The 27,544-nt window shown below is 46.9% G+C and overlaps 1 protein-coding gene across 2 annotated transcripts; it reads left to right on the top strand.

The window, feature by feature from the left end:
• Positions 1-11: 11 nt before the first annotated feature.
• On the top strand, positions 12-27,274 carry DNAAF1 (dynein axonemal assembly factor 1). 2 transcript variants are annotated; one of them, XM_057534015.1, is made up of 12 exons: positions 12-206; positions 2,459-2,594; positions 3,045-3,136; positions 4,763-4,984; positions 5,123-5,289; positions 8,231-8,352; positions 17,252-17,418; positions 18,716-18,973; positions 23,087-23,196; positions 24,859-24,915; positions 25,806-26,178; positions 26,961-27,274. In XM_057534015.1, exons 1-12 carry the CDS (start codon positions 110-112, stop codon positions 27,065-27,067), a joined length of 1,908 nt encoding a protein of 635 aa, XP_057389998.1. In that variant the 5' UTR covers positions 12-109; the 3' UTR covers positions 27,068-27,274. The 2 variants fall into 2 exon arrangements, with proteins under 2 accessions (XP_057389998.1, XP_007182629.2); XM_007182567.2 differs by having other exon boundaries at positions 12-245.
• The last annotated feature ends 270 nt before the right edge of the window (positions 27,275-27,544 follow it).

Here is a 27,544-nt window from a genome sequence, read left to right as displayed (position 1 = left end):
AACGACGCAGACGCAGACGCAGAGTGGCCTGGCGGGCTGGGGGACGTAGTGATCCCACACAACCGGGCTTCCCCACTGCTACGGGGTGTTCAGTGTTTCCGGAATAAACATGCACCGAGAGGCCTCGGAGCCCGTGGCGGACGGGGGAGCGGAGCAGGACTGCGCGCGGGAGCCGGGCTTGGAGCCAGCCATGGAGGAGTTGGCGGGTGATCACGGGAACGCAGGCCAAGGGGGCCGCAAGGAAGGTGCCGACAGCCGCCCCAGGGAGGCGAGGGGGGCGACGGGCTGCGCCCCAGCACCACACACCTAGTCTTCACAGCCAGCAGTAATAATAATAATAATAATGGCGACCCACACTTACTAAACGATGCGTGCCGTGCGCTCACTGCCTTCGAGCCATACACCCTCGCTCTGCGGTAGGCACTCCTCTCCCCGTTTCATACAGATGAGGAACCTGGAACTTAAAGAGATTATAGAACTTGCTCCAAACAGATTACCCTCAGCCAGTCAATGACAGAACAGACTCACGCCTGGACAGTCTGACTCCAGAGCCCAAGCCCTCACTGAACACACCATTCTCCCCACCGCCCAACTTTTTAATGTTTTGAATGTTTCCCTTTATTGCCGGCACCATGTAAGATCAAAGGCTCTCTCCCCCTCTGGACGGCAAGCTATGTCAGGGCAGGACATCCTGATTGAACTGGCAGTGGCCGGTCCAGTGCCTGATCTGTGGTAGACAGAGTGAATGACAAGCTGGTGCTTCTGACGTGACTCCTCAACAGAGTTTTCCGGAATGGGCTTAGAAAACAGCCTCCGCTCCTGCTTGGCTTGGACTGGAAGGGAAACTTTTTAGGGACTGGTAAAGAAACTACTTGATTTGTGTCTCAGTTTTTGAACCCAGCCAACAAATATATCTTGAGCATTGACTGTCCAGGCAAGCCCTGTAAGAGTTGCAGTAGGGAAGCCATGTTGCTCTGTGCACAGACACAGGTTTGAAGCCACTCCTGCTGGGTTCACACTACCCCTCTGCAACTTGCCGGCTTTATGGCCGTTTGCCCAGAGCTTAAGCTCTCTATAGGGCAGTCTCCTGTTTTGCAAGCGAGATAGTTGTAATTAGAGTGTCTGGCATACATTGGGCCGGTAATAAATGGTAGTTCTTGTTATTAATATAACCAATCAATTATTATGTACATTGAGCACCTAGTCTTTCTTCCACAAACCTTTATCTGGTGTCTCTTGTGGCTGGGCATTGTATGCAGTGGGAAATGGGAAATTATAAGATACAGTCCCACACACGGAGTGTTGAATCTCATTCGGTAGTCCACAGGGACACCCAGAGAGCAGCAGCAAACAGCCCTTAAGATTAAGTGCATTTGAATCAGCCAATTTTGAATGACCTTTAAAAAAAAAAAAAGTGCATTTGAACGTGTTCATTTTCTTTCTACCAAAGATATTCCCATCATTTTTGTTTCTTCTTGTGTGTTTTTTGAGACCTTTTTTTTAAATTGAAGTATAGTTGACTTATAATGTTATATTAGTTTAGGTGTACAACATAATGATTCAAAATTTTTATAGATTATATGCCATTTACAGTTACTATAAAATATTGGCTGTATTCCCTATGCTGTACAATACATCCTTGTAGCTTATTTATTTTATAGATGGTAGTTTATATTTCTTAATCCCCTACCTCTATCTTGGTCCTCCCTCCTCTTTTGAGAACTTTTTAAAAAGAACAGAGAACATTATAACAAACACCCATGTATCGCCACCGAGAATTGAAAATGATTAGCATTTTAATCATATGTACCTGAAGTCTTTTTTTAAAGAAATAAAACATTTCAGATAAGTTTGATGTTTTTTGCCCTACCCCACCTCTATTCGTAATCCCATTACCTTCTCCCTGCCTCCAGAATTTTGTGTGGGCTCTTTCAATCTCGTCTGTCTCTCTCCCTATCTATCTCCCTATCTATCTATCTATCTAAAATGTGTCCTTAAACAATGCATAGCATAGGTTTGTGTGGGCTTGATTTATGTAAATGATATCCTGTGCTTATATGAAACTTTTTCCACTCCATATGTGTTTCTGCGAATTATCCATATTGATTGACATAGCTCCAGTGCATTCTATTCCAAGGCAGAATAATAATCTGTTGCTTTATTTAACCAGTCCCTATGGATGAACATTTGCATTGTTAATAGGTTTTGGCTGTTAGAAGTAACACAGAAGTGAATATCTTTGCACACGTCTCCGTGTCCAGCTGTACAAGAGGTTTTATCAAAGATCTGCCTAGAAGTGAAATTTTCATAGTCCTTATCAGTGCTTTAAAAATCACTGTGAAACATTTAAAGAGTACCAGTTCCATGCTAAAAGCGGACAGTTATTCATCAAGTTGAAATTGGGGGACATTTTTTATACATTTCTCGATCTCTATAGAACCAATCTCTTATTTTACAGAAATTAATGATCCTAAGGAAACATGCCTGGGTCCTTCGGACACTTCCTACCTCAGCGAGCAGAAACACAGTGGTGATAGCTGGTCAGATGGTCGCTTAGCACACCAAAAAGATGACAAAGAAGATCGTGGCCCCAGGTACGTGGGTGTGCTGTTGCCAGTCACAGCACGCTTTTACCCACTAAGGTGGATGTGATAATCACCCCTTTGTCCAGATAAGGAAATTGAGGCTCATAGAGATTAAATAGTCTGCCCCATGTCTGAGGATTAGTCACAGAGTCAGGATGGCGTTGCTCTGTGGCATAACTAACCACGATCTATACAACGTTAATGCTGGACCTGGAGAGAGAGAAACATGAGTAGTTCTTGATGACACAAAGGTATTTCTAGTAGAACACACTTTGCAGTTTTTGAGAAGGCTGAAAGTCACAATATTGGATGAGGCCTTGAAAGCTATGAACAAAGTCACCGGGCATATAGAATATTGTGGAATTTGTGGACAGAATGGGTGTGGCAAAGAATTTATGGGATATGTTTTACAGCTGACAAATTGAAATAAACTTCTTGTTCATGGTTTTCATTCAACAGAATTACTAAAAATTTTCTACAAAAACTGTGCAAGAAGCACAAGCTTTATATTACCCCAGCACTGAACGATACGCTGTATTTACACTATAAAGGTAAGGGGCTGGTGGAGGAGCTACCTCATGTCAGGTGGAAAGACTCTAGTGGTGTTAAGAATTACTTGCAGGGATCATCTGGTGTTCTTAACTTATATTTAAGTAGAAATTTCAGAGTTTAGTGGAGATGCATGGAAAAGCAATAATATTTCTTTGAAGAAAAAGTCTTACGTGACTGGAGTTAATATGGGTTCAAGGGAAACACATTGGTATCTTTTATTTATATTTGCTAAAGTACTCATACTCTTTCGAACCAGTAGCTACTTGTAAATACTTTGGGCTTGGGAGGGTTACGTTGTGAAGGACTGTGTCGGTGTCCAGTATCACACATAAACTTAAGTTCAGGTTCATAGACGGGGCTATTCCAGCAATGAGGAAGCAGAGTGGTAACTCCCAACCTTGTGCTGAATTTGGGATGGCCACCCTGCTTCATCAGACCATCTTTATGTTCATTTGTTCAGTAAATGTTTACTGAGAGCCTTCTGTGTGCCCGGCAAGTGCTGAAGATACAGAGACGGATATGGTAAAGATGCTTTTGGTGTCTTGGGGGATAGGGCGGCCACTGTGAGAAGGTTCACGCTGTGCCAGGGAGATTCACGGAGGGCTCCAGCAGCACAACTACTTTAAAGGTGTGGAACGACCCCTAACTGGTCTCCTCACCTCCACGTTGCCCCCTCCAAAATCCTCCACCCAATGTCTAGGTGTAACAGTGATAAGATGACTTAGGAGGGCAGACCCCAGAGGACCAATATTTAAGAGGTGGGAAGAAGAAGAAGACCCAGTGGGTTAGACCAAGTAGAAAGAATCAGAGAGGTAGAAGAATTAGGAGAGAGATATGCCTATATTATCTACTGCTGCCTAACAAATTATCCCCAAACTTACCAACTTAAAAAAATTATCATTATTTGATACTGTTTCTGAGGGTCAGGAATCGGAATGACTTAGCTGGGTGGTTCTGCCTCACCGTTGCTATTACCCTTTTTTAATAAAAACTTTTGGTTAAAACTTTTCAGGCAACAAAACAAATGACTTTGAAAAAGTTTTGGTAATAGCAGGTGCACCGTGAATTACAAATCTATAATGAGTCACTCAAGGAAACAAAAATGTTTGTTTTCCTCACCTTAAATGTGGCTCATAAAACTGAAAAATACCGTAAAACCAGACCCGAACTTTGGACTGGCTTCAGGTACAGCTGGATCCTGGTGCTCACCGCGTATCTTCACGAGGCTGTTTCTCCCCTTTCCTTGGCCCTGCTTTCCCTTGTGCTCATTCATTTCAGACAGGTCACCCCTCACTTCCCCCCACTCCCAGGCGAGAAGGGAAGGTGGCTGCTTCAGTGTTAGGCTCTACCCTACCAGGCTGGCAATTCTAGCAGAAAGTTACCGCTTTCCAATGGAGCCAGCAAAGCTCCCCAGGATTCATGAAGGTTGGCTCCACTTGGCTAAGCGTGACCAGCTCCCTGCAGAGAGCCATGGGGTAGGATCAGGACAGGGATGTCCCTCCAAAGAGGCAGTGGTGTAACTGAGGAAGGACGTGTGGATGCTGGGCAGATAGGCAAAAAAGAGGGTGACCCCTGTGCCTCTGAGTGTGTAGAAGCTTAACCAACTCCCCCTTCCTCCCCACTAGGCTTTGACCGCATCGAGAACTTGGAAGAGTACACGGGGCTGCGTTGTCTCTGGCTGGAGTGCAACGGAATACAGAAAATCGAGAACCTAGAGGCCCAAACGGAACTGCGATGCCTCTTCTTGCAAGTGAACTTGCTCCATAAGATCGAGAACCTAGAACCTCTGCAGAAACTGGATGCTCTCAATATCAGCAACAATTACATCAAGACCATTGAAAACCTCTGTAAGAAGGCCCTGCCGTGGCGGGGCGGGGTGGGGGTGGGCGTTCTCTAGGCCCCCGCATCCACCACCGTTTCCTAGCGGAGGTTCGTAACATTCTTTTCCACCCGTGTCGCTTACTTCTGCCGACCTCCCCTTCCAGCCTGCCTGCCGGTCCTCAACACGCTCCAGATGGCCCACAACCACTTAGAGACCGTGGAAGACGTTCAGCATCTCAAGGAGTGTTTGAAACTCTGTGTCCTTGACCTTTCCCACAACAAGCTGAGTGACCCAGAGATCCTGAGCATTCTTGAGAGCATGCCCGACTTGGTAAAACACACGCACGCACACAACTTGCGTTATCTTGTGTTCTGCAGACAGCAAATCTCTTTTCTCTTTCCCCTCCCTCCCTTCCCCCTTCCTTTCTCCCTGCTTTCTTAACACGCATCACACTTTTTTTTCCCCTCTCTGTATTTTTAGCTGGCGTGTTTTAAATGCCAGGTGCCGTATCGTTTCACCCACAAATATTTCAGTGTGTATTCTTGACAGATAAGGACTTTTTAAAAGCATCATCACAATACTATTATTATATCTAAAATATTATCAGAATGACAGTTAATAACCAGTCCATATTCAGTGTTCCCCATTTGTCTCAAAAATGTGCTTTGACTGTTGGGTTTTGCAAATCCAAACCAGATCCACACATCGTATTTGGATTATGCATCTCTCACATCTCTTGATCTATCACAGTCTCCCCTTGGCTGTTTTCCCACACACCCCCCCCCCCCCCCATAAATCTGTTGAGGAAACCGGGTCCCTCCTCTGGCTGTCAGCCACTTGCTGGATTCAGTTGACTGCATCCTCTTGGTGTGGTTTAAAGTGTTCTGCTGTCCCCAGTATCTCTTGTAAACTGATGATGATGGAGCCAGAGACCTGATCAGATCCAGCCTCAGAATATAACTTTGAGGTTTGCTGTTGCATCAATCAGGGCACCTGTAAGTCTGGTTGCCTCTCTTTTTGTAACTTTAAGCTTGATTCGTGGGTTTGGCTGCTGTCAATCAGATCCAGCCTTCATGAAGTCCCTCATCAACCCTTCCCCTGATTGTTCCTGCAGCTCCCGATGCACGTTGCCTCCATGTGTGATTTCATTAGGGGTCACACAGTGACCATATTCTAAGTGTCTTATTCCTTCTGCACCTATTGGCTGGAATGCTTCCACAAAGAGCAGTTTTGCTCCTCAATTCATGCCTCCCTAATATAAAGTGCATATAGAAAAGGCTGGGATAGGGACTTCCCTGGTGGCGCCGTGGGTAAGACTCCGCGCTCCCAATGCAGGGGGCCTGGGTTCGATCCCTGGCCAGGGAACTGGATCCCACATGCATGCCGCAACTAAGAGTTCACATGCCACAGCTAAGGAGCCAGTGAGCTGCAACTAAGGAGCCCGTGAGCTGCAGCTAAGGAACCCACCTGCCACAACTAAGACCCAGTGCAACCAAATAAATAAATAAATATTTTTTTAAAAAGAAAGAAAAAGCTAGGATAAATGCTTGTTGGTTTTTTTTCTTTTTATGTATTCCTTTTCAGAGAAATGAGTCAGGAACGTAGGAACCTCTAAAGGTGACAATGAGGTTGAACCTCTAAAGGTTCACGTTTTCATCGTGAACACAAAGATTTACAGATACAGTATTTGATATGACTTAACCCTTGCTGTCATTTTAATTTGGGGTGATTGAATGGTCCCATCTTCTAGCCTGTGGCAACCCCTCCAGGCGGCTCCTGTGTCCTTTGGACTCAACTCCAGCAGCCTTTGACGACTTCCTTGCTTTTTAGTGTATATGTGTTGTCATGTGAACTAGGAAAAAATATTCCAAATAGCACACAAAAAACATGAGTTCACTGTTTACTGCTTAGGGTATGGATAAGAAGGAAAAAGTGAGTCCATTTAAAGAAAAACAGTAAGCAAATCATAGTTCAAGAACAATCTGTAGAGCAGACTGTCACTAAAGACTAATTTAGAATTTATATTATCACCAGTATATGGTGATGATATAAAGCTGTATTATAATACCTTTTTTTGGCCTGGCTGCCATAACAAAGTACCAGACTGAGTGGCTTAAACAACAGAAATTTATTTTCTCATGATTCTGAAGGCTAGAAGTCCGAGATCAAGGTGTCAGCAGGGTTGGTTTCTCCTGAGGCCTCTCTCCTTGGCATGTAGACGGCCATCTTCTCCCTGGGTCCTCCTATGGCCTTCTCGGTGTGTGTCTCTGTGTCCTAATCTCCTCTTCTTACAAGGACCTATTGGATCATGCCCCACCCTAATGACATCATTTAATCTTAATCACCTCTTCAAAGACCCTGTCTCCACATACAGTCACATTCTGAGGCGCTGGGGGTTAGGACTTCAGCATGTGAGTTTGCTGGGGGGATGCAATTCAATCCATAACAAGAACAGTCTGCCTCATGGTTGTTTTGTGATGCCTTTTACATTCTCCATACACACGCAGCCCTTTAGTCCCTGCCCCTGGGGCACATTGCTCCCCCTGCTCAGCCCCACAGAACAGGTCACTTGAACCAGTATATTTATTTTCCTGAACAAGAAAAATCACTTTAGATATGAAAAACATTTCACCAGTTCAGGCAAACCGATGTTAAATGTTTCACCCACATGTCACCTTGACCATTCACCTTCTTGAGTTTCATCGGCAGGAGGGGAGGTGACAGTATCCAAAGGGGGGGGGGGACAGCGCACTGGCACTGCTGTGTCACTTTCCCTTTCCTGGTCCCAACTTGACATCCAGGAGACCTGTAAGCCTGGCAGTAGATAAGCAGGCACTTTGCATCCTATCCCCTCAGTCACCACTTCTTATCTGTCTAGCTGCTGTGTACATTTTCTTAAAATGGGTCCTGGCTGGGAAGGACAGAAAACGATCAATTGGAGATTAATTTCAGTAAAAGAGATTGGGCGAGCAAAACTAATGCAATCACTGCCCTTGGGTAAAGGCCTCAGGAAGTGTTTTCCAATATTGTTCTGGAAGGACGATGAGAGATAGGATCTGAAGTTCAAGTGTAATAGAAGAAAGGGCTGCCCAATTCTCGGGACAGTTCTGATGGCGCAGAAACAAAGAAAGCCTCTGCCTTCTCTGATACCGTCTTCATGACTTGATGTCGACACTCCCTGTTTATTTATTTTCAGAGCACTGCACATATTAACTGTTTTAATTGCATCCATTTTTCAGTGATTAATGTGGTTCTGCCTGTGTGCTTCCAGCGTGTACTGAATTTGATGGGAAACCCAGTGATCAGGAACATCCCTAATTATCGAAGGACTGTCACTGTTCGACTAAAACGTTTAACATACCTGGATGATAGACCAGTTTTTCCAAAGGACAGGTAAGGAAATGAAAAGCCTTTTGATCACACTTAATAGGTAATAGTTGAGCATGCTCAATATTAAACTTTTAAAAATTTCTGATTTTTGAGCATTTCCACACATCATTAAATGTTCCAGTGAAATAGGTTTAATGGCTTACGTGATTGTTTATAATAGGAAATTCCGTCTTTGAGCACTTATTCATAGATTTTTCATAATCCTTTGATAATTATCCTTCTATATAAGTCTCTGATCTCGTGGCCGGTTATTTCCTTAGGATGGAACCCTGAGTTGTATTATTGGATTAAAGACTGTGGTTTGAGACTTTTAAAAGGTGTTTTTAAATATTTTCTAATTGTTTTCTAGAATGTTTGTATCAACTTATAACTTCCCCAGACACAGCCATGTAAAAAAAAAACAAACCATTGCCAGGCCAATTGATGAGTGAAGGTGGTACCTCGTTTTATTTATTTAATTTTTATTCATTTATTTATTTTTTGGCTGCATTGGGTCTTTGTTGCTGCACGCGGGCTTTCTCTAGTTGCGGTGAGCAGGGGCTACTCTTCATTGCAGTGTGCGGGCTTCTCATTGCAGTGTCTTCTCTTGTTGCAGAGCACGGGCTCTAGGGCACAAGGGCTTCAGTAGTTGTGGCACATGGGCTCAGTAGTTGTGGCTTGCGGGGTCTAGAGCGCAGGCTCAGTAGTTGTGGCGCATGGGCTTAGTTGCTCTGCGGCATGTGGGATCTTCCCAGTCCGGGGCTCGAACCCGTGTCCGCTGCATTGGCAGGCAGATTCTTAACCACTGTGCCACCAGGGAAGTCCCAGTACCTCGTTTTAAATTTGCATTTTTGGGTAACTGATGAAGTTGGTCATTTTTACTACCTTTGTTGGGCATTTATGTTTCCTTCTCTATGAGTATTGCATTCATGATTTCTTCCCAGTTTCCTTTTGGGGGGATGCTTTTTCTTACTGATTCATAAGAGCTCTTTGCATATCAAGAATATTGAACCCAGGACTGCCATGTGTATCATCACTGCTTTTATCTGGGTTTTTAATTTACCTTTTTTTTCTTTTTGGCTGCACCTTGTGGCTTGTGGGATCTTAGTTCCCCGACCAGAGATCAAACCCTCACCCTCGGCAGTGAAAGCACAGAGTCCTAACCACTGGACTTCCAGAAAATTCCCTTAATTTACCTTTTGATTGAGGTCACTATTCATTCATTCCAGCTTAGAATAAAACCTCAGTAACTGGGATGGCCTGAAGGGAAGTGCAAATCTGAATTTTCCAACACTTAAAAGGAAACGTAGCTGGTAGTATGTTTTTGTTTTTTGTTTTTTGTTTTTTAATAAATTTATTTATTTAGTTAGTTAGTTTTGGCTGTGTTGGGTCTTCGTTTCTGTGCGAGGGCTTTCTCTAGTTGCGGCGAGTGGGGGCCACTCTTCATCGCGGTGCGCGGGCCTCTCACTATCGTGGCCTTTCTTGTTGCGGAGCACAGGCTCCAGACGCGCAGGCTCAGTAGTTGTGGCTCACGGGCCTAGTTGCTCCACGGCATGTGGGATCTTCCCAGACCAGGGCTCGAACCCGTGTCCCCTGCATTGGCAGGCAGATTCTCAACCACTGCGCCACCAGGGAAGCCCCGGTAGTATGTTTTTGAACTCACAAATTTTAGTCAAACTAATACAGATTTCAGTCGGAAGGGAGAGCCTCCACTTGGACCAGGTAAGAGAACCAGGATCCCTGCTTTTGGGCAGTCAGGCCGAGATGCATCCGTTTCCCCAGCACCGAGCCCTGGGTGTTCAGGGGGATGGCGGGAGGGCAGGGCCTGCGGGCGGACCTCCAAGCCCAGCTCTGCAGCTGTGGGTCCTGTGCCCATGGCTGAGCGCCAACCTCCCCAGCTTCAGGTTCCTCATCCGGAAAGTGGGGACAATACCGACCGCGGGGTCCTTGTGAGTATCTGTTAGTATCACGTGGGACTTAAGCAGGTACCAGCTGGTAGGAGGAGGGAACCAGCAGGAGGGGCTGTCCCGGAGGATTGTGAGTCCCCACACTGCGGCAGTGCCGCCCAGCAGGAAAGTGTAAACAGGGACCTGAGCTGGGCCCTCAGCAGGGAGACCCCCGCCCTGGACAGTGCAGCATGACTTCTCTTCAGGAGTTGGGTTCACCTGGGTTTGAAGCCTCATTCCAGCACTCTCTAGCTGTTCCACACTGGGCCCTTGACGTTCTCTCCACCTGGGATGCTCTTCACAGGTGTCTGCAGGTGTCTGCTCACCTGTCATCTTCTGAAGATCTCCATGAGTGACCACCTATCTAAGTAGCACCTTTGCCACTTCCACCTGCTGTCTCTTCAGCCTGATTTCTCAAGACACATCCACCTCTGACATACTTGTTTCCCCATAAAAGGGCAGCTCTAACAGACCAAGCGATGTCATCTCTTATGTTACCTGCTGTATCCCCAGCCTCTAGAACAGTTCACCCATTTCAAGTGTACAATTCAGTGGTTTTTTAGTATGTTCACAGAGTTGTCCAACCACACTGCACAATCAATTCTAGAATATTTTTATCACCCAAAAAGTAACCCTTACTTATTAGCAGTCACTCCCCAACCCGCCTCTGCCAGCCCCTGGCAACCACAAATCTACTTTCTATCTCTCTGGATTTGCCTATTCTGGACATTTCCCATAAATGGAATCATACGATATGTGGTCTTTTGTGAATGGCTTCTTTCACTGAGCATATTTTTAAGGTTCACCCACGTTGCAGCCTGTGTCAGTAAATACTTCCAAAATAATGCTGTGAAATAATATTCCATTTGGAAAGCCCACATTTCTTTTTGTTTTGTTTTTTATACAGCAGGCTCTTATTAGTTATCCATTTTATACCTATTAGTGTGTATATGTCAATCCCAATCTCCCAATTCATCACACCACCACCACCCCTGCCACTTTCCCCCCTTGGTGTCCATACGTTTGTTCTCTACATCTGTGTCTCTATTTCTGCCTTGCAAACTGGTTCATCTGTACAGTTTTTCTAGATTCCACATATATGCGTTAATATACGATATTTGTTTTTCTCTTTCTGACTGACTTCACTCTGTATGACAGCCTCTAGATCCATCCACGTCTCAACAAATGACCCAATTTCGTTCCTTTTTATGGCTGAGTAATATTCCATTGCATATATGTACTACAACTTCTTTATCCATTTGTCTGTCGATGGGCATTTAGGTTGCTTCCATGACCTGGCTATTGTAAATAGTGCTGCAATGAACATTCAGGTGCATGTGTCTTTTTGAATTGTGGTTTTCTCTGGGTATATGCCCAGTAGTGGGATTGCTGGATCATATGGTAATTCTATTTTTAGTTTTGTAAGGAACCTCCATACTGTTCTCCATAGTGGCTGTATCAGTTTACATTCCCACCAACAGTGCAAGAGGGTTCCCTTTTCTCCACACCCTCTCCAGCATTTGTTGTTTGTAGATTTTCTGATGAAGCCCATTCTAACTGGTGTGAGGTGATACCTCATTGTAGTTTTGTGTTTCTCTAATAATTAGTGATGTTGAGCAGCTTTTCGTGTGCTTCTTGGTCATCTGTATGTCTTCTTTGGAGAAATGTCCATTAAGGTCTTCTGCCCATTTTTAGATTGGGTTGATTGTTTTTTTAATATTGAGCTGCATGAGCTGTTTTTATATTTTGGAGATTAATCCTTTGTCCGTTGATTCATTTGCAAATGTTTTCTCCCATTCTGAGGATTGTCTTTTCGTCTTGTTTATGGTTTCCTTTGCTGTGCAAAAGCTTTGAAGTTTCATTAGGTCCCATTTGTTTATTTTTGTTTTTATTTCCATTACTCTAGGAGGTGGATCAAAAAAGATCTTGCTTTGATTTATGTCAAAGAGTGTTCTTCCTATGTTTTCCTCTAAGAGTTTTACAGTGTCCGGTCTTACATTTAGGTCTCGAATCCATTTTGAGTTTATTTTTGTGTATGGTGTTAGGGAGTGTTCTAATTTCATTCTTTTACATGTAGCTGTCCAGTTTTCCCAGCACCACTTATTGAAGAGACTGTCTTTTCTCCATTGTATACCCTTGCCTCCTTTGTCATAGATTAGTTGACCATACGTGCGTGGGTTTATCTCTGGGCTTTCTATCTTCTTCCATTGATCTATGTTTCTGTTTTTGTGCCTGTACCATATTGTCTTGATTACTGTAGCTTTGTAGTATAGTCTGAAGTCAGGGAGTCTGATTCCTCCTGCTCCGTTTTTTTCCCTCAAGACTGCTTTGGCTATTCAGGATCTTTTGTGTCTCCATACAAATTTTAAGATTTTTTGTTCTAGTTCTGTAAAAAATGCCATTGGTAATTTGATAGGGATTGCATTGAATCTGTAGATTGCTTTGCGTAGTATAGTCATTTTCACAATATTGATTCTTCCAATCCAAGAACATGGTATATCTCTCCATCTGTTGGTATCATCTTTAATTTCTTTCATCAGTGTCTTATACTTTTCTGCATACAGGGCTTTTGTCTCCCTAGGTAGGTTTTTTCCTAGGTATTTTATTCTTTTTGTTGCAATGGTAAATGGGAGTGTTTCCTTAATTTCTCTTTCAGATTTTTCATCATTAGTGTATAGGAATGCAAGAGATTTCTGTGCATTAATTTTGTATCCTGCAACTTTACCAAATTCATTGATTAGCTCTAGCAGTTTTCTGGTGGCATCTTTCGGATTCTCTATGTATAGTATCATGTCATCTGCAAACAGTGACAGTTTTACTTCTTCTTTTCCAATTTGTATTCCTTTTATTTCTTTTTCTTCTCTGATTGCCGTGGCTAGGACTTCCAAAACTATGTTGAATAATAGTGGTGAGAGTGGACATCTTGTCTTGTTCCTGATCTTAGAGGAAATGCTTTCAGTGTTTCACCATTGAGAATGATGTTTGCTGTGGGTTTGTTGTATATGGCCTTTATTATGTTGAGGTAGGTTCCCTCTATGCCCACTTTCTGGAGAGTTTTTATCATAAGTGGGTGTTGAATTTTGTCAAAAGCTTTTTCTGCATCTATTGAGATGATCATATGGTTTTTATTCTTCAATTTGTTAATATGGTGTATCACATTGATTGATTTGCCTATATTGAAGAACCCTTGCATCCCTGGGATAAATCCCACTTGATCATGGTGTATGATCCTTTTAATGTGTTGTTGGATTCTGTTTGCTAGTATCTTGTTGAGGATTTTTGTATCTATATTCATCAGTGATATTGGTCTGCAATTTTCTTTTTTTGTAGTATCTTTGTCTGGTTTTGGTATCAGGGTGATGGTGGCCTCATAGAATGAATTTGGGAGTGTTCCTTCCTCTGCAATTTTTTGGAAGAGTTTGAGAAGGATGGGTGTTAGCTCTTCTCTAAATGTTTGATAGAATTCACCTGTGAAGCCATCTGGTCCTGGACTTTTGTTTGTTGGAAGATATTTAATCACAGTTTCAATTTCATTACTTGTGACTGGTCTGTTCATATTTTCTATTTCTTCCTGGTTCAGTCTTGGAAGGTTATACCTTTCTAAGAAATTTGTCCATTTCTTCCAGGTTGTCCATTTTATTGGCATAGAGTTGCTTGTAGTAGTCTCTTAGGATGCTTTGTATTTCTGCGGTGTCTGTTGTAACTTCTCCTTTTTCATTTCTAATTTTATTGATTTGAGTCCTCTCCCTCTTTTTCTTGATGAGTCTGGCTAATGGTTTATCAATTTTGTTTATCTTCTCAAAGAACCAGCTTTTAGTTTCATTGATCTTTGCTATTGTTTTCTTTGTTTCTATTTCATTTATTTCTGCTCTAATCTTTATGATTTCTTTCCTTCTACTAACTATGGGTTTTGTTTGTTCTTCTTTCTCTAGTTCCTTTAGGTGTAAGGTTAGATTGTTTATTTGAGATTTTTCTTGTTTCTTGAGGTAGGCTTGTATAGCTATAAACTTCCCTCTTAGAACTGCTTTTGCTGCATCCCATAGGTTTTGGATCATAGTGTTTTCATTGTCATTTGTTTGTAGGTATATTTTGATTTCCTCTTTGATTTCTTCAGTGATCTCTTATTTAGTAACGTATTGTTTAGCCTCCATGTGTTTGCGTTTTTTACATTTTTTCCCCTGTGATTCATTTCTAATCTCATAGCGTTGTGGTCAGAAAAGATGCTTGATATGATTTCAATTTTCTTAAATTTACTGAGGCTTGATTTGTGACCCAAGATGTGATCTATCCTGGAGAATGTTCCGTGCGCACTTGAGAAAAAAGTGTAATCTACTGGTTTTGGATGGAATGTCCTATAAATATCAGTTATATCTATCTGGTCTATTGTGTCATTTAAAGCTTGTGTTTCCTTATTAATTTTCTGTCAGGATGATCTGTCCATTGGTGTAAGTGAGGTGTTAAAGTCCCCCACTATTAGTGTGTTACTGTCGATTTCCTCTTTTATAGCTGTTAGCAGTTGCCTTATGTATTGAGGTGCTCCTATGTTGGGTGCATATATATTTATAATTGTTATAGCATCTTCTTGCGTTGATCCCTTGATCATTATATAGTGTCCTTCCTTGTCTCTTGTAACATTCTTTATTTTAAAGTCTATTTTATCTGAAATGAGTATTGCTACTCCAGCCTTCTTTTGATTTCCATTTGCATGGAATATCTTTTTCCATCCCCTCATTTTCAGTCTGTATGTGTCCCTAGGTCTGAAGTGGGTCTCTTGTAGACAGAATATATATGGGTCTTGTTTTTGTATCCATTCAGCAAGCCTGTGTCTTTTGGTTGAAGCATTTAATCCATTCACGTTTAAGGTAATTATCGATATGTATGTTCCTATTACCATTTTCTTAATTGTTTTGGGTTTGTTTTTATAGGTTCTTTTCTTCTGTTGTGTTTCCCACTCAGAGAGGTTCCTTTAGCATTTGTTGTAGAGCTGGTTTGGTGGGGCTGAATCCTCTTAGCTTTTGCTTGTCTGTAAAGCTTTTGATTTCTCCGTCGAATCTGAATAAGATGCTTGCCGTGTAGAGTAATCTTGGTTGTAGGTTCTTCCCTTTCATCACTTTAAATATATCATTGCCACTCCCTTCTGGCCCATAGAGTTTCTGCTGCCAAATCAGCTGTTAACCTTATGGGAGTTCCCTTGTATGTTAATTGTCATTTTTCCCTTGTTGCTTTTAATAATTTTTGTCTTTAATTTTTGTCAGTTTGATTACTGTGCGTCTCAGTATGTTTCTCCTTGGGTTTATGCTGCCTGGGACTCTCTGCACTTCCTGGACTTGGGTGGCTATTTCCTTTCCCATGTTAGGGACGTTTTCGACTATAATCTCTTCATATATTTTCTTGGGTCCTTTCTCTCTCTCTTCTCCTTCTGGGACGCCTATAATGTGAATGTTGGTGCGTTTAATGTTGTCCCAGAGGTCTCTTAGGCTGTCTTCATTTCTTTTCATTCTTTTTTCTTTATTGTGTTCTGTGACAGTGAATTCCACCATTCTGTCTTCCAGTTCACTTATCCATTTTTCTGCCTCAGTTATTCTGCTATTCATTCCTTCTACTGTATTTTTCATTTCAGTTATTGTATTGTTCATCTCTGTTTGTTCTTTAATTATTCTAGGTATTTGTTCTTTATTTCTTCTAGGTCTTTGATAAACATTTCTTGCATCTTCTCGATCTTTGCCTCCATTCTTTTTCTGAGGTCCTGGATCATCTTCACTATCATTTTTCTGAAATCTTTTTCTGGAAGGTTGCCTATCTCCACCTCATTTAGTTGCTTTTCTGGGGTTTTATCTTGTTCCTTCATCTGGTACATAGCCCTCTGCCTTTTCATCTCGTCTTTCTGTGGATGTGGTTTTCGGTGCACAGACTGCAGAATTGTAGTTCTTCTTGCTTCTGCTGTCTGCCCTCTGGTGGATGAGGCTATCTCAGCCCACATTTTCTTTATCTGTCAGCTGATGGACATTTGGTTTGCTTCCACTTTTTGGCTGTCGTGAACAGTGCTGCTATCAATGTTCGCGTGCAGGGTTTTGTGTGTGGACATTTGTTTTCAACACATTTGAGTAAATACTTAGGAGCACGATTGCTGGATTACATGTAAGAATATGTTTGCTTTGTAATTGCCAAGCGGTCTTCCAAGGGGCTGCGCCCTTTTGCATTCCCACCAGCAATGAAGCATTCCTGTCGCTGCACATCCTTCCCGGCATTTGGTGTTGTCAGTGTTCTGGATTTTAGCCGTTCTGTTGAGTGTCAAGTGGCATCTCATTGGTTTAATTTGCACTTTCCTGACGTCCTATGATGATGAGCTTGTTTGCCACCTGCCTATCTTCTTTGGTGAGGTGTCCAGCTCTTTTGCCCACTTTTTAAAATGTGTGTGCTTTTTCATTTTTGAGTTTTAATAGTTCTTTGTATGTTTTGGATACAAGCCATTTTTCAGTTATCTTTCTTGCAAATATTTTCTCCCAGTGCAGTTTGTCTTCTCATTCTTTTAACCTCTTCCCGTTTTTAAGTCATCTTTGTATTAATGAGTTGTAATAGGTCTTTGTATATTCTAGATACAACCCCCTGATCCGGTGTATGATTTGCATACCCATTCTGTGGGTTGTCTTTTATGTATGGTATTCTTTGCATGACACACATTTTTAATTTTGGTGGAGTCCAATTTCTCTATTTTTTTCTTTTGTCACTTGTGCTCTTGGCCTCATATCTGGAAGGCTTTGCAAACCATTAGACTTTAAAGATTAAAATGTGCATGTGTTAATATGTATCCTTGCAGTCATATGTCCTGTGACTTTAGTTTGATTTTGGGGAAAATGAGCAAGTTTGGTCAGATAGTATATGTTTTGGATTTACTTTGAACCTGTGACAATTCAAACCTCCCCGATTTCTGGGGTGTTCTTGTTTCTTTGTTTTTTGTTTTTAATACTCCTAAACAGAGCTTGTGCAGAGGCCTGGGCACGAGGAGGGTACACAGCTGAGAAGGAGGAGAGACAGCAGTGGGAGAGCAGAGAGCGGAAGAAGATCACAGACAGCATTGAGGCCTTAGCCGCAATCAAGCGCCAGGCAGAGGAGAGGAAACGGCAGAAAGCAAGCCAAGTGCAAGGTGCATGCTTGAGACACAAGGAGGACCCCGAGCTCCGCTTAGATTAACAATCTGGGCTGTTGAACTCACAGTCTTTCATCTCGGGGACTGGGGGTGGGGGGTGGGGACCATTTGTTCATGTACCTGTGGATCCATCTGCCCTTGACCTCATGCAAGGACGGTGCTCAGGGCACCTTATTAAGTAGGAACCCCCTTCCTCCTCTTACACCCAGTAGAAGAGCCAGAGTCTCTATGTGTGCTTTTAAATGACAGTGTTTTTCACCTAATTACAAAATGTGAATACGCTACACATAGAAAACATAGAAAGGCAAGAGCAATAACAGTATCATAGCAAGAACCACTCAGTATTCAGTGCGGGTACTTCCTGGCTTTTCCCCATGCATGTAACACATATGTATTCTTTTAAATAGAAAAAAATGGCATAGCTATATTGCTTTCTTTTATATATATATAAATTTATTTATTTAACGTATTTATTTTTGGCTGCGTTGGGTCTTCGTTGCTGCACACAGGCTTTCTCTAGTTGCGGTGAGCGGGAGCTACTCTTCGTTGCAGTGCGGGGGCTTCTCATTGTGGTGGCTTCTCTTGTTGCGGAGCACAGGCTCTAGGCACACAGGCTCAGTAGTTGTGGCACGTGGGCTCAGCAGTTGTGGCTCACAGGCTCTAGAGCGCAGGCTCATTAGCTGTGGCGCACAGGCTTTGTTGCTCTGCGGCATGTGGGATCTTCCCAGACCAGGGCTCAAACCCGTGTCCCCTGCATTGGCAGGCGGATTCTTAACCACTGTGCCACCAGGGAAGCCCCTGGCATGGCTATATTGCTTTTTGCCTACTCTTTTGAATCAGCATAATAGTATAGTCCCATAAAATAGATGTTCCCCTGTAGCATGGTTTTATTTCCCTTTTCCCAACTTTTACTTTTGATATTTTTCAAGTTTTAAGAAAAGCTTAAAGAATAGTTAAAATGAACAGCTGAATTGTCTGTTTAGATCAGATGGTTGTTCATATTTTGGCACACACGCACACAGTCTTTCCTGTTGTGCTGAGCCATTTGAAAGCAAAGGCAGACATTGTGGCTCTTAACCCCAAATACCTCAGCCTGCGTCTCCTAAGAGCCCCCTGCACAGCTTTCTAGTGGCTGTGTCCTGTGCCGGCAGTGCACGCGCTAGGCATCGCCCGGTGGACTTCCAGCCCGTGTATTTAGCACCTAAACAGCACTCTGATGACCATCCCGGCAGTTCGCCGCAGGTCCCCCTTGTCCTCCCAGGATGTTCCCAGCTCACTGTGGACTTCTGTTCAGGGGAGGTGCTCACACCAGACAGTGCCGGGGACCTGGGCGCCAGTGTGGAAGGGGAGGAAGCGCCTGCAGAGGACAGAGAAAGGTGGCAGAAGACGGAGCTGTCTGTCAAGGAGAGCTTCGAGGCCAAGGACGAGCTATTCCCAGAAAAGTCAGAAGAGTCGCGTCTCCCGGAGGAGCTGCCTGTGGATGCTGACGGGGAGCCGGGAGGGGCGCGCCCTGCCGAGGCCCCGCCACCGAGCCCCAGAGCTGCCTGGGAAGGTAGGTGGTTGCGAACAACAGGGGTGTCACTGGGCCAGCACCCATCTGGGGGCCTCGGGTTTCCACTTCTGACTGCTGAGTCTGCGAGTTATCTAGAACCCCAAGGGGAGCCAGGACTGCATTTCTAGTATCAGCTTCAACAGGGTGCAAAGAAATGGGTGAGACGCTAACAGTGTATTTTATCTAACCCAGTACATCTAAAATATAATAATTTATATCATCATAAAATTATTCATGAGATACTTTCCCTCTTTCGACACTAAGTCTTCAAAATCCAGCCTGTATATGCCACTTATAGCACATCTCAATTCACATGCTCACTTTTGAATGGTTAAGGTGAAATGCAGCTCTATGAAAAGAAGCAAGTTGTTTTGGGCTGCTTCATTTTTTCAGTTGAAATGAATTAAAAGTAGATACAATTAAATAAAATTTAAAATCCAGCCCCTCAGGAGTACTGGCCACATTGCAGGTACACGGCCATAGCTACCACAGCGGATGATGCTGATCTAGAAGGGCAGCCCACTGGCAGGTTCTCCCAAGTTCCTGGGGTCCTGCTGACTAGCAGATAAACCCAGGACTCGGCCCTGGACACTGCCCATTACTGCTGTGTCTGTGCAGCCCTGGGAGACCCGAACCTTCCGTTCCCAGCCTGAGCAGGAGTTGAGGTCCATCTGGGGAGGTCATTTGGTCTGGCCCCCACTGTCTGGGAGAGACCTCGAAGTAACCCCGGTCTCCAGACTGCTGAGGGGGCCAAGGCCACACCCCCGGGGCACCAGAGATGGGTGAATTATCTTTCCAGCTGAGGATAATGGCAGGGCAGACTATCCTCAAAGATTAACTCAACTGAGCTCTATTTTAATTATTCTTTTCAAAACCTTACTGGCCACTCCATACCCCCAAACAATCAGTGCTCCATTATTCACTGGGATTTACTACCCACCCCCGTTTTGTTCAGTAACATCTGAAAAATTTATCTTGTAGCCTAGAGTCTTTAACAAGACGTCTGTGGGAAACAGAAACGCACCTTAGGAAGGAGGGGGTGGTGTAGGGAGTGAGGCGACCTGTGACTGTGCTGACATCCATGGCCCTGGCCCCCATCAGGGATGCTGGAGCTCATGAAGTCCCCCGGGGTTCCAGCAGGTGAGGCAGGAGCAGTGGGCGGAGAGCAGGGAAGGAGCAGGAAAGTGTGTGGGATCTAAACAGCCACAGTCACAGAGAGAATAGGCTCCCGGGGAGGGGGACATGCCCCGCGCATCCCGCTGATGCCCAACTCACACTTGTCAGGTGGCTGCCGCAGCCCCTCTTCTGACTTTGCCATGAGACTGCGTGCGGCTGGAATGCATCTATGAGAAGCGTGACTTGTCTCGATTTAATTTCCCTTGGGAGGCACTGAAGCCCTGCTTTCTATGGCTCCTGGTACCACTTTGCTGGATGGGATTGTAGACCCTCCAAGACCTGGTCACTCCTTGGTTTCTGGGAGAGAATATCTACTAGACAAGGGTCACGTTTTCCCTCAAGCTTCCCACAGATGGCGATGTTATAGGTTTCATTATTTAAAAGGGGCACTAATCATGTATTAAACACACGGGGAAAAGGGCATCCTCTGAACTACTGATGCAGGTGTTGGCACGTGTATTCTGAGATCCGGATACAAGGTTCTGCCTGCATCCTCACTCCCCCTCCAGTAAGTTTTTTGCCTTGAAACCGCACCTAGCCTAGAAGCAGTTTCCTGTGAGTGAAACCAGCACTTGCCTTCCTGAACGCGGGGCACATTTAACAAGGAGCTGGCAACCTGCGGCAGGTCGGAAGAGGGGGGCACAGCCAGATGTTTATCTAACATGTCAGCCAAGGCCATGACTTCCAGCTTAGCCTCCCCAAAGTCCCACGGTCAGGTGCTCTCACCATTAACCCATGTTACTGAGTTGGCAGCTGGGGCTCAGAGAGGTGAAGTAACCTGCTCCACGTCACACAGCAAGTGATAGTGGGGGCAGAACTGAAGCCAGATCTGCCCGCAGAGACCAAGCTGGTCTCCACCTCGATTCACTGCCATCCTCCCTGCTTTTAAGCCCCCAGGGCCTTTGCTGCCCACCCCTCCCCCACAGTCCCCTCCCTACTGAGCTAAACCCTCTGGGTGTCCTGAGTCCCAAGAGGGGAGCTGGGCTGTCAGAACAAGGAGGTCCCTCTTCCATGCAAGTTACTCAACCCCAAGAAAAGCAAACTTAAATATAAAAGCCATCTGTTTAAAAAAAATCGCTTTTCCATTTACCTTTCTTGCATGGTGCACAGTCTTTCCTTACAAGTCACGAGGCCCAGTGAAGGATGCAGGAAATTAGGAGATAAACGGTACGAGCAGCTCTGCTGCGTTTCCTGGGCTCATCCTCTCTCATCATGGAGTCAGGAACCAGGGGAGGCTGCCTGGGGACCGAGTCAGGGCTCGGAGGCTTGAATAGCTCCCCATCCCGATGTGGAGTCTACGTATCAGGACCAGGGGAAACGTGATGTGAGCGCATGCCGTCACGGAGACACATGTGTCCCACCTCCACCTGACGACACTCTGTCTAGAGGAGCCTTAGCTTCCTCCCAGTGGTCACCGAAACGGTACAGGGGATGACACACGCGTTTCACTAAAACACTCTGTGAACAGGCGAGGCAGCGAATTTTCTAGACAGACACCCTGAGGTCAGACCCAAGTCCAGCCCCGTAACCAGCTGAGCCACATCAAGCAAGCCACAAAACCTCTCGGAGCCCGTTCTAGCCCCTGCGAAGTGGGAACAGTCTCTGCCACGGATCGCGTGAGGCAACGTAAGGAACACACCCAACAACTGTAGTCTCTTCCCTGCCTCGCCTTTTCCCGGCACACAAAGCCTAAGCAGGTAGGTTTTAGGAAACAAAGGGACTTGGCAGCTGCCTGGACTAAAGCTTCTGCTGGCTGGGAAGCTGGACGCCACGGTGCCACGAGCAGGACACAGGGGTCCGGGGGAAGGGCTCGTTGGAGGGGAAGCAGACTGCTGTCGTAATTAGAAGCTGTGAAGCCATGGGCACAGCCAAGTAGAAGAGACCACGACAAACCGGGCCTGGGAGGTGGGCCTGGGATCGTCCACAGCAGCCCCGGAAGCCCCTGCCCACTTCCTTATATCATTCTTTTTTTAAACATCTATTTATCTACTTTGCCTATTTTATTTTATTTATTTATCTTTGGCTGCTTTGGGTCTTCGTTGCTGCATGCGGGCTTTCTCCAGTTGTGGCGAGCGGGGGCTACTCTTCGTTGTGGTGCGCGGGCTTATCATTGCGGTGGCTTCTCTTGTTGCGGAGCATGGGCTCTAGGCGCGCGGGCTTCAGTACTTGTGGCACGTGTGTTCAGTAGCTGTGGCTCGCGGGCTCTAGAGAGCAGGGTCAGTAGTTGTGGTGCACGGGCTTAGCTGCTCTGCGACATGTGGGATCTTCCCGGACCAAGGATTGAACCCGTGTCCCCTGCACTGGCAGGTGGATTCTTAACCGCTGCGCCACCAGGGAAGTCCCCCTTGTTTCATTCTAAACGGGTGCCCCAATGTGGTTCTCGAGTCAAACTGGGCACGGCCAGTCCTCAGGGCAGACAGCGGACCAGCGTGTCATGAGCAGAGCGGGGCTATTCATCTCTAATCATGGAGACTGGAGAGGAAGCAGAGGGCAGGACAGGAGGGGCCTGGGGGAGGAAGACAAGCCCCGTCTGGACTCCACGTTCCACAGGCAACCCTGCGGTGACTTCACAGGTCTCCCTGACGCTCGTGCAGCAGGAGGGGCTGTGAAACTTGGCCTTTGGCACCACGACCTTTCTTTCTTCATCTCCTGGCCCATCAATCATGCCTTTTCCAAGGTTCCTGCGTATTCTTCATGGATTCCTGGCTGGTGCTTCCATCTCCAGGCTCCAGAAAGGGGGCAGCTGTCTCCCTTTCCTTTCAGACATAATCTTGTCCTAACCTGGGATTCTTGCGGCTCCTGCCACAGGGGCTGGAGGCTTTCAGACCCGAGGGTTTTGTCCTTCCTCTTGGAATCGCCTTAACCTCGGTTTTGCCCGTCTGTCCACTGTGTATGAAACTAACTCCAAGATTAATATAACTCTTTGTTGTTCCTTAGAATCAGCTCCCCAGACTGTGGCCACTGAAAGTGCATCAGGTACAGAGCTCTGTGGAGCTGAAGATTTGGAAGCCATCAGACTGGAGACGAAGGAGAAGCTCTTCATCGACGTACGTAATTGGTGCATCTGCAGAGAAGTATCTGTGGTACAGCCGGTATCAGATCAGACACAAAACTTCCAAATCCTCGTTGCCCAGAGTGTGGCCCTTGGGCCAGCAGGCATGGTCACCCCTGAGGGCTGCTTAGGAGGCAGAACCCCGGGCCCCACCCCAGACCCACTGCTCAGAACCTGCAGTTAATAAGCCCTCCCCCAGGGGGGTCCGTGCCTGTGCACCTTCAAGACTGAGAAGTGATGGCCCAGATGAGTCCCCTTGAACTATGTCTACAAAACTCTTGACGTGTTTTCCCCAAAGAAGCTACACTGAAAGCAGCTCTGCCTGGCTGGCCGTATACACAACTGTTGCGAAAGCTGCCCTTGATTGTCAGAGCCTCATCCTCTGTGGACAGCTGCCCGTCCTCCTGGCTTCTCGCTGCTCCTACACCCTGGCCTGGCTGTCCAGCGGCCCGTCCCCTGGGGCTTGTTCAGTGAGGGGCCGCCTGACCTTGGGACTGATCACGGCCTGGAGCATGGCCCTCCTCCCTGAAGCCCTTCCGCTCTGGTAACAGTTTGACGTGCTGTGCCCACAGGAATGGGTCTCTGGGGACATACACACTTTGCCATGACCCCCGGGAACGGTGCTTTGGTGGGGCAAGGGGTGGGGGCCGGTGCCCCCACCTGTAGCCTCACACCCTGCTCGCCCGGAGGACGGCCAGCCTCTCTGCCCACGAGTGAGCTCCTTCCGTTCAAGCCGTGCGCGCAGCTTCGCCTGCCCCCGCCCGCTTCTTCCATAAACTCCCACACGGGTGTTTCATTCCCAACCTCACAATTTCACGTGGCTCAGTAAGTGTTCAACTGAGTACAGCCAATATTCAGAGTGGGTTTCTGGTTTTCTGGGCCTGCATATACATACGACAAAACAAAAGTGGGCAATTCTTCCCTAACATTTGATAACTGACCGTATACAGGACCCCAACACTAAGCTAGTACTGACTGTTCTTCCTCTTTGTCCAGCACTATTTTAAACACATCTTGTTATCGATTGATTTAACCCTTCCAATAACTCTTAAGACATAGGTACCATTGTCATCCCCATTTTACAGATGAGGAAATTGAGAAACAGAGAGGTTAAGCAACTTGCCCAAGGCTACACAGCCAGGCAACGACGGAGCAGGAGTAGCAACGCAGGCCACGTGGCTCCAGAGCCCATGCACCTACCCACACACTGTGCCTGCCTCACACGCGGGACGGGCTGCTATAGATGAAGATACCCCCAAACCCAGCACAAAACAGAAAAGCCCCCCTACTTTGGGGGAGGTCCAAAATAGACTCGTTTCATGCCACATAGAGTCCTAAGACAAATTTGTGTGTAGGAGGTACGTTTCCCCCCAGATGAACTGGGTGAGTAACACCAAAGTGAAGTGGAGAAAGAGGTGGACATTTTTGAAACATGTCACACCTTGCAAATCTCTTTCACTGATCAGATCCAGGTACCTGGTGTTGCCTCTGCGTGTTTCGAGCGTGCACGTCGCCTGAGTGGCCTGGGTCACTCCGCGGGCCCCTCCACACTCGGAGCACGTAGCGCAGGCTTGGTTGGCTGTGCGGCCGCGTCTGTCCCGTGGACTGGGCGTTGGGAGCGTGCCCTCCTGCTGACGGGGGTCGTCTTCTCTTCCAGGACCTGCCTGACTTGGAAGACGTGGATGCGGGCGGATCTCCGGGAGACCAGCACAAGGTGACCTCTCACACATCCCCCCAGTCCCACCTTCCCTTTCAGCCCCGTCGCTGACCAGGTATCTCGGGAAGCTGCAAGCCCTTTGTGCTTGGTGCTTGAAGCCTTCTCGCCTCACCTAAGGAAATGCGGCTGTTTACTGTTGCTCCCCTCGCTAAGGCTTCACAACTAGCCGCTTCGGTTTTTTTGAACAGATCTTTTATCACTGATTTTTAATAACCGTGTTCTGTACATAATTATCTGAACATTTTTTCTATTCTTTTGATGTATCCGTATGTTCATCTAGTGAATGTCTGTACCACAGCGACACACGGGCAGGGAAGGGAGGGAGGAGAGCATAGAAGGCCCTATGGGGACCTCTCCCAAGGTTACCCGACCCTCCTCCCTCTGGTGGTACTGACAGCCAGTGTGGGCCAGCCCCGGGGGCCCCAAGGAGAGGGAGGCCTAAGGTGTAATCTCAGGGCAGGAGCTCGTCATCGAAGGAGGGACACAGACGCAGGAGACCACAGTTCCGTGGGGGCCTGACCGCCAAAGCACGACTAGGTGGCCGGGTGAAGGCGGAGCCCATCAGAAGCCAAGGCTCACAGATGAACCGTTCAGGGACCCAGCAGGGTGTTGGTGCAGCAGGAACAGAGTGGGCGAGGGCCGTACCACACGGAGACCTGACGAGGGCTGGAGGGTGTGGAGACCTGACTGCAGAGCTCACCGTGGTCTCCAGGGCTCACAGACGGCTGCCAAGGAGTGTCCATCCTGAGGCCGGATTTTCAAGCAGCGAGTGCTGTGCTCCCTCGGGCCCACAGTGTGATGGAATAAAAAAGCCGAATTAGCGTTGTGCATTTTAGAGACTATTGTGAAAACAGAAATGTTCAAATACATCTTTTCTCTTTTAACAGAAGATGTGCTTTCCAAAGATTACAGCCATCTCGAGCCTGAGTGACGACAGTGACCCTGAACTGGACTACACCTCACTCCCAGTGCTGGAAAACGCATCCACAGACACCCTTTCCAATATATTCGCAGTCTCCAAGGACACCTGCAGGAAGGCCGAGACGGAGACGCCCTTTACAGGCATATTTAAAGCAGCAGCAGAGAGGGACTTGGAAACCCACAGGAGAGACACCAAGGCCCCTCGCCCACTGATCCAGGAGCTGGACGACGATGAGCCTTCAGGGCGACCACCCTGGCCCCCAGCCTGCGAAAGGGAAGCCGCGCCAGCCCCGTGCAGCGAGGACAGGGATGGGGACCTGCTTCTGGCCTCCCCTCCAGGTAGTGTCACCTAACTTTCAAGGCTACAGGGGCCAAAAGCTTCTCAGGGGGAAATGGACTGTGGACCACCCAAACCCAGAGCGGGTGGCCACCTGGGCCTTTGCCCTAGGAATACCCGGGTTCTCAGAGGGGTCACTCACGACCTCTCCAGAGACCATGGAGATCGCTAGAGCATGTTCCTAAGTCGTCGGCCGGGGCCAAGGAGCTGCCAGGCCGACCCCCTTCCCGACCTTCCCCATCCTTGGCCTTTCCAGACCAAGGCTGCTGAGGGAAGGAGGGGACCGGTGATACCGCAGCTGGGAATATGGGACAAAACGAGGGTGACAGCTGGCCGAAGGGTGTGGGTCTTCCACGTGAAGGCCCAGGACCAGGATGAATGACTGTGAGATGGTGCTGGCCGGGAAGGGAGCTTCAGCAGGCAGGGACGGTGCCCACAGTGCCCCGCTGGGTGGGACCGGTAAAGCCACACCCTGACATGCCCACCGGCCTGGCGCTGGGGCCTGTGCCCATGACCAGGGAGAGGCACTTTGGGGGAAGCTGGCTAGTGCTTGCTGGTCACAAGCGCACTGGGGGTAGCTCTGTGTTCAGCTTTGTGCCTCCGGGTATCCAACTTGGGGAGCTGTTGAATGCAGACAACGCCCGCTGTAATCCACACCGGATGGCAGCCAGGCTTCTTGCTGAACACCAGCTTGCGTAGCTGCCCCGAGGCCCGCACGCGGGAAGGGGTGAGGGCTGGCCGCACTTCCCAAGAACACCGAGTTACCCATTTCCTGGCTCTTTAGGAAACAGCCCTGAAAAGGATGAAGTCCAGTCTGAGACGGAGCCTGAGGAGTGCCCGGAGCCCAAGGCCAGAGAAGACTGGGGCGACATTGAATTTGGCCTGGACTGAGCCCAGGGCAGCCCCTCTGCTCTTGGACTAACAGGGACAGGCCCTGGCCTGACCCCCCAGCAGGGGCAGGTCACCCCCTTGGCTGGGCTCCCCTTCCCTTCAAAGAGCTGCGGTTACTGAGGGCGTGCAGGGCCCCGGACGTGGATGGCTCTGTGCTCCCTGCTCTCAAAGCGTAACACAACCCCTGGTTATTTGCAGAATAAACCATGTAACTGTAAATGTCTCCCTTGAGCACTGTAAACATTCTAGCACCCACGCAAGTCCCCATGTTATTGGCTTATTTGATGTCCGGTGAGTCACACGTGATTCACTTCATCAGGTACCCGAGACAAGGACCATTCCTCTCTTCACGTGTGATCAGAAACCTAGGTCCCGCCCCAGGGCCCTGTGTCATTCCCAGGGGGTGTTTTCCCTGCAAGAGGGCAGACTCTTCACCAGAGCCACACAGCAGCGGAGGAAGCAAACCTGACGCGCTGA

This window comes from Balaenoptera acutorostrata, chromosome 19 (genome assembly GCF_949987535.1).
Source record: "Balaenoptera acutorostrata chromosome 19, mBalAcu1.1, whole genome shotgun sequence".
NCBI lineage: Eukaryota > Metazoa > Chordata > Mammalia > Artiodactyla > Balaenopteridae > Balaenoptera > Balaenoptera acutorostrata.
The sequence above is the reverse complement of the archived record's forward strand: the minus strand, read 5'-3'. Positions and strand labels throughout refer to the sequence as shown.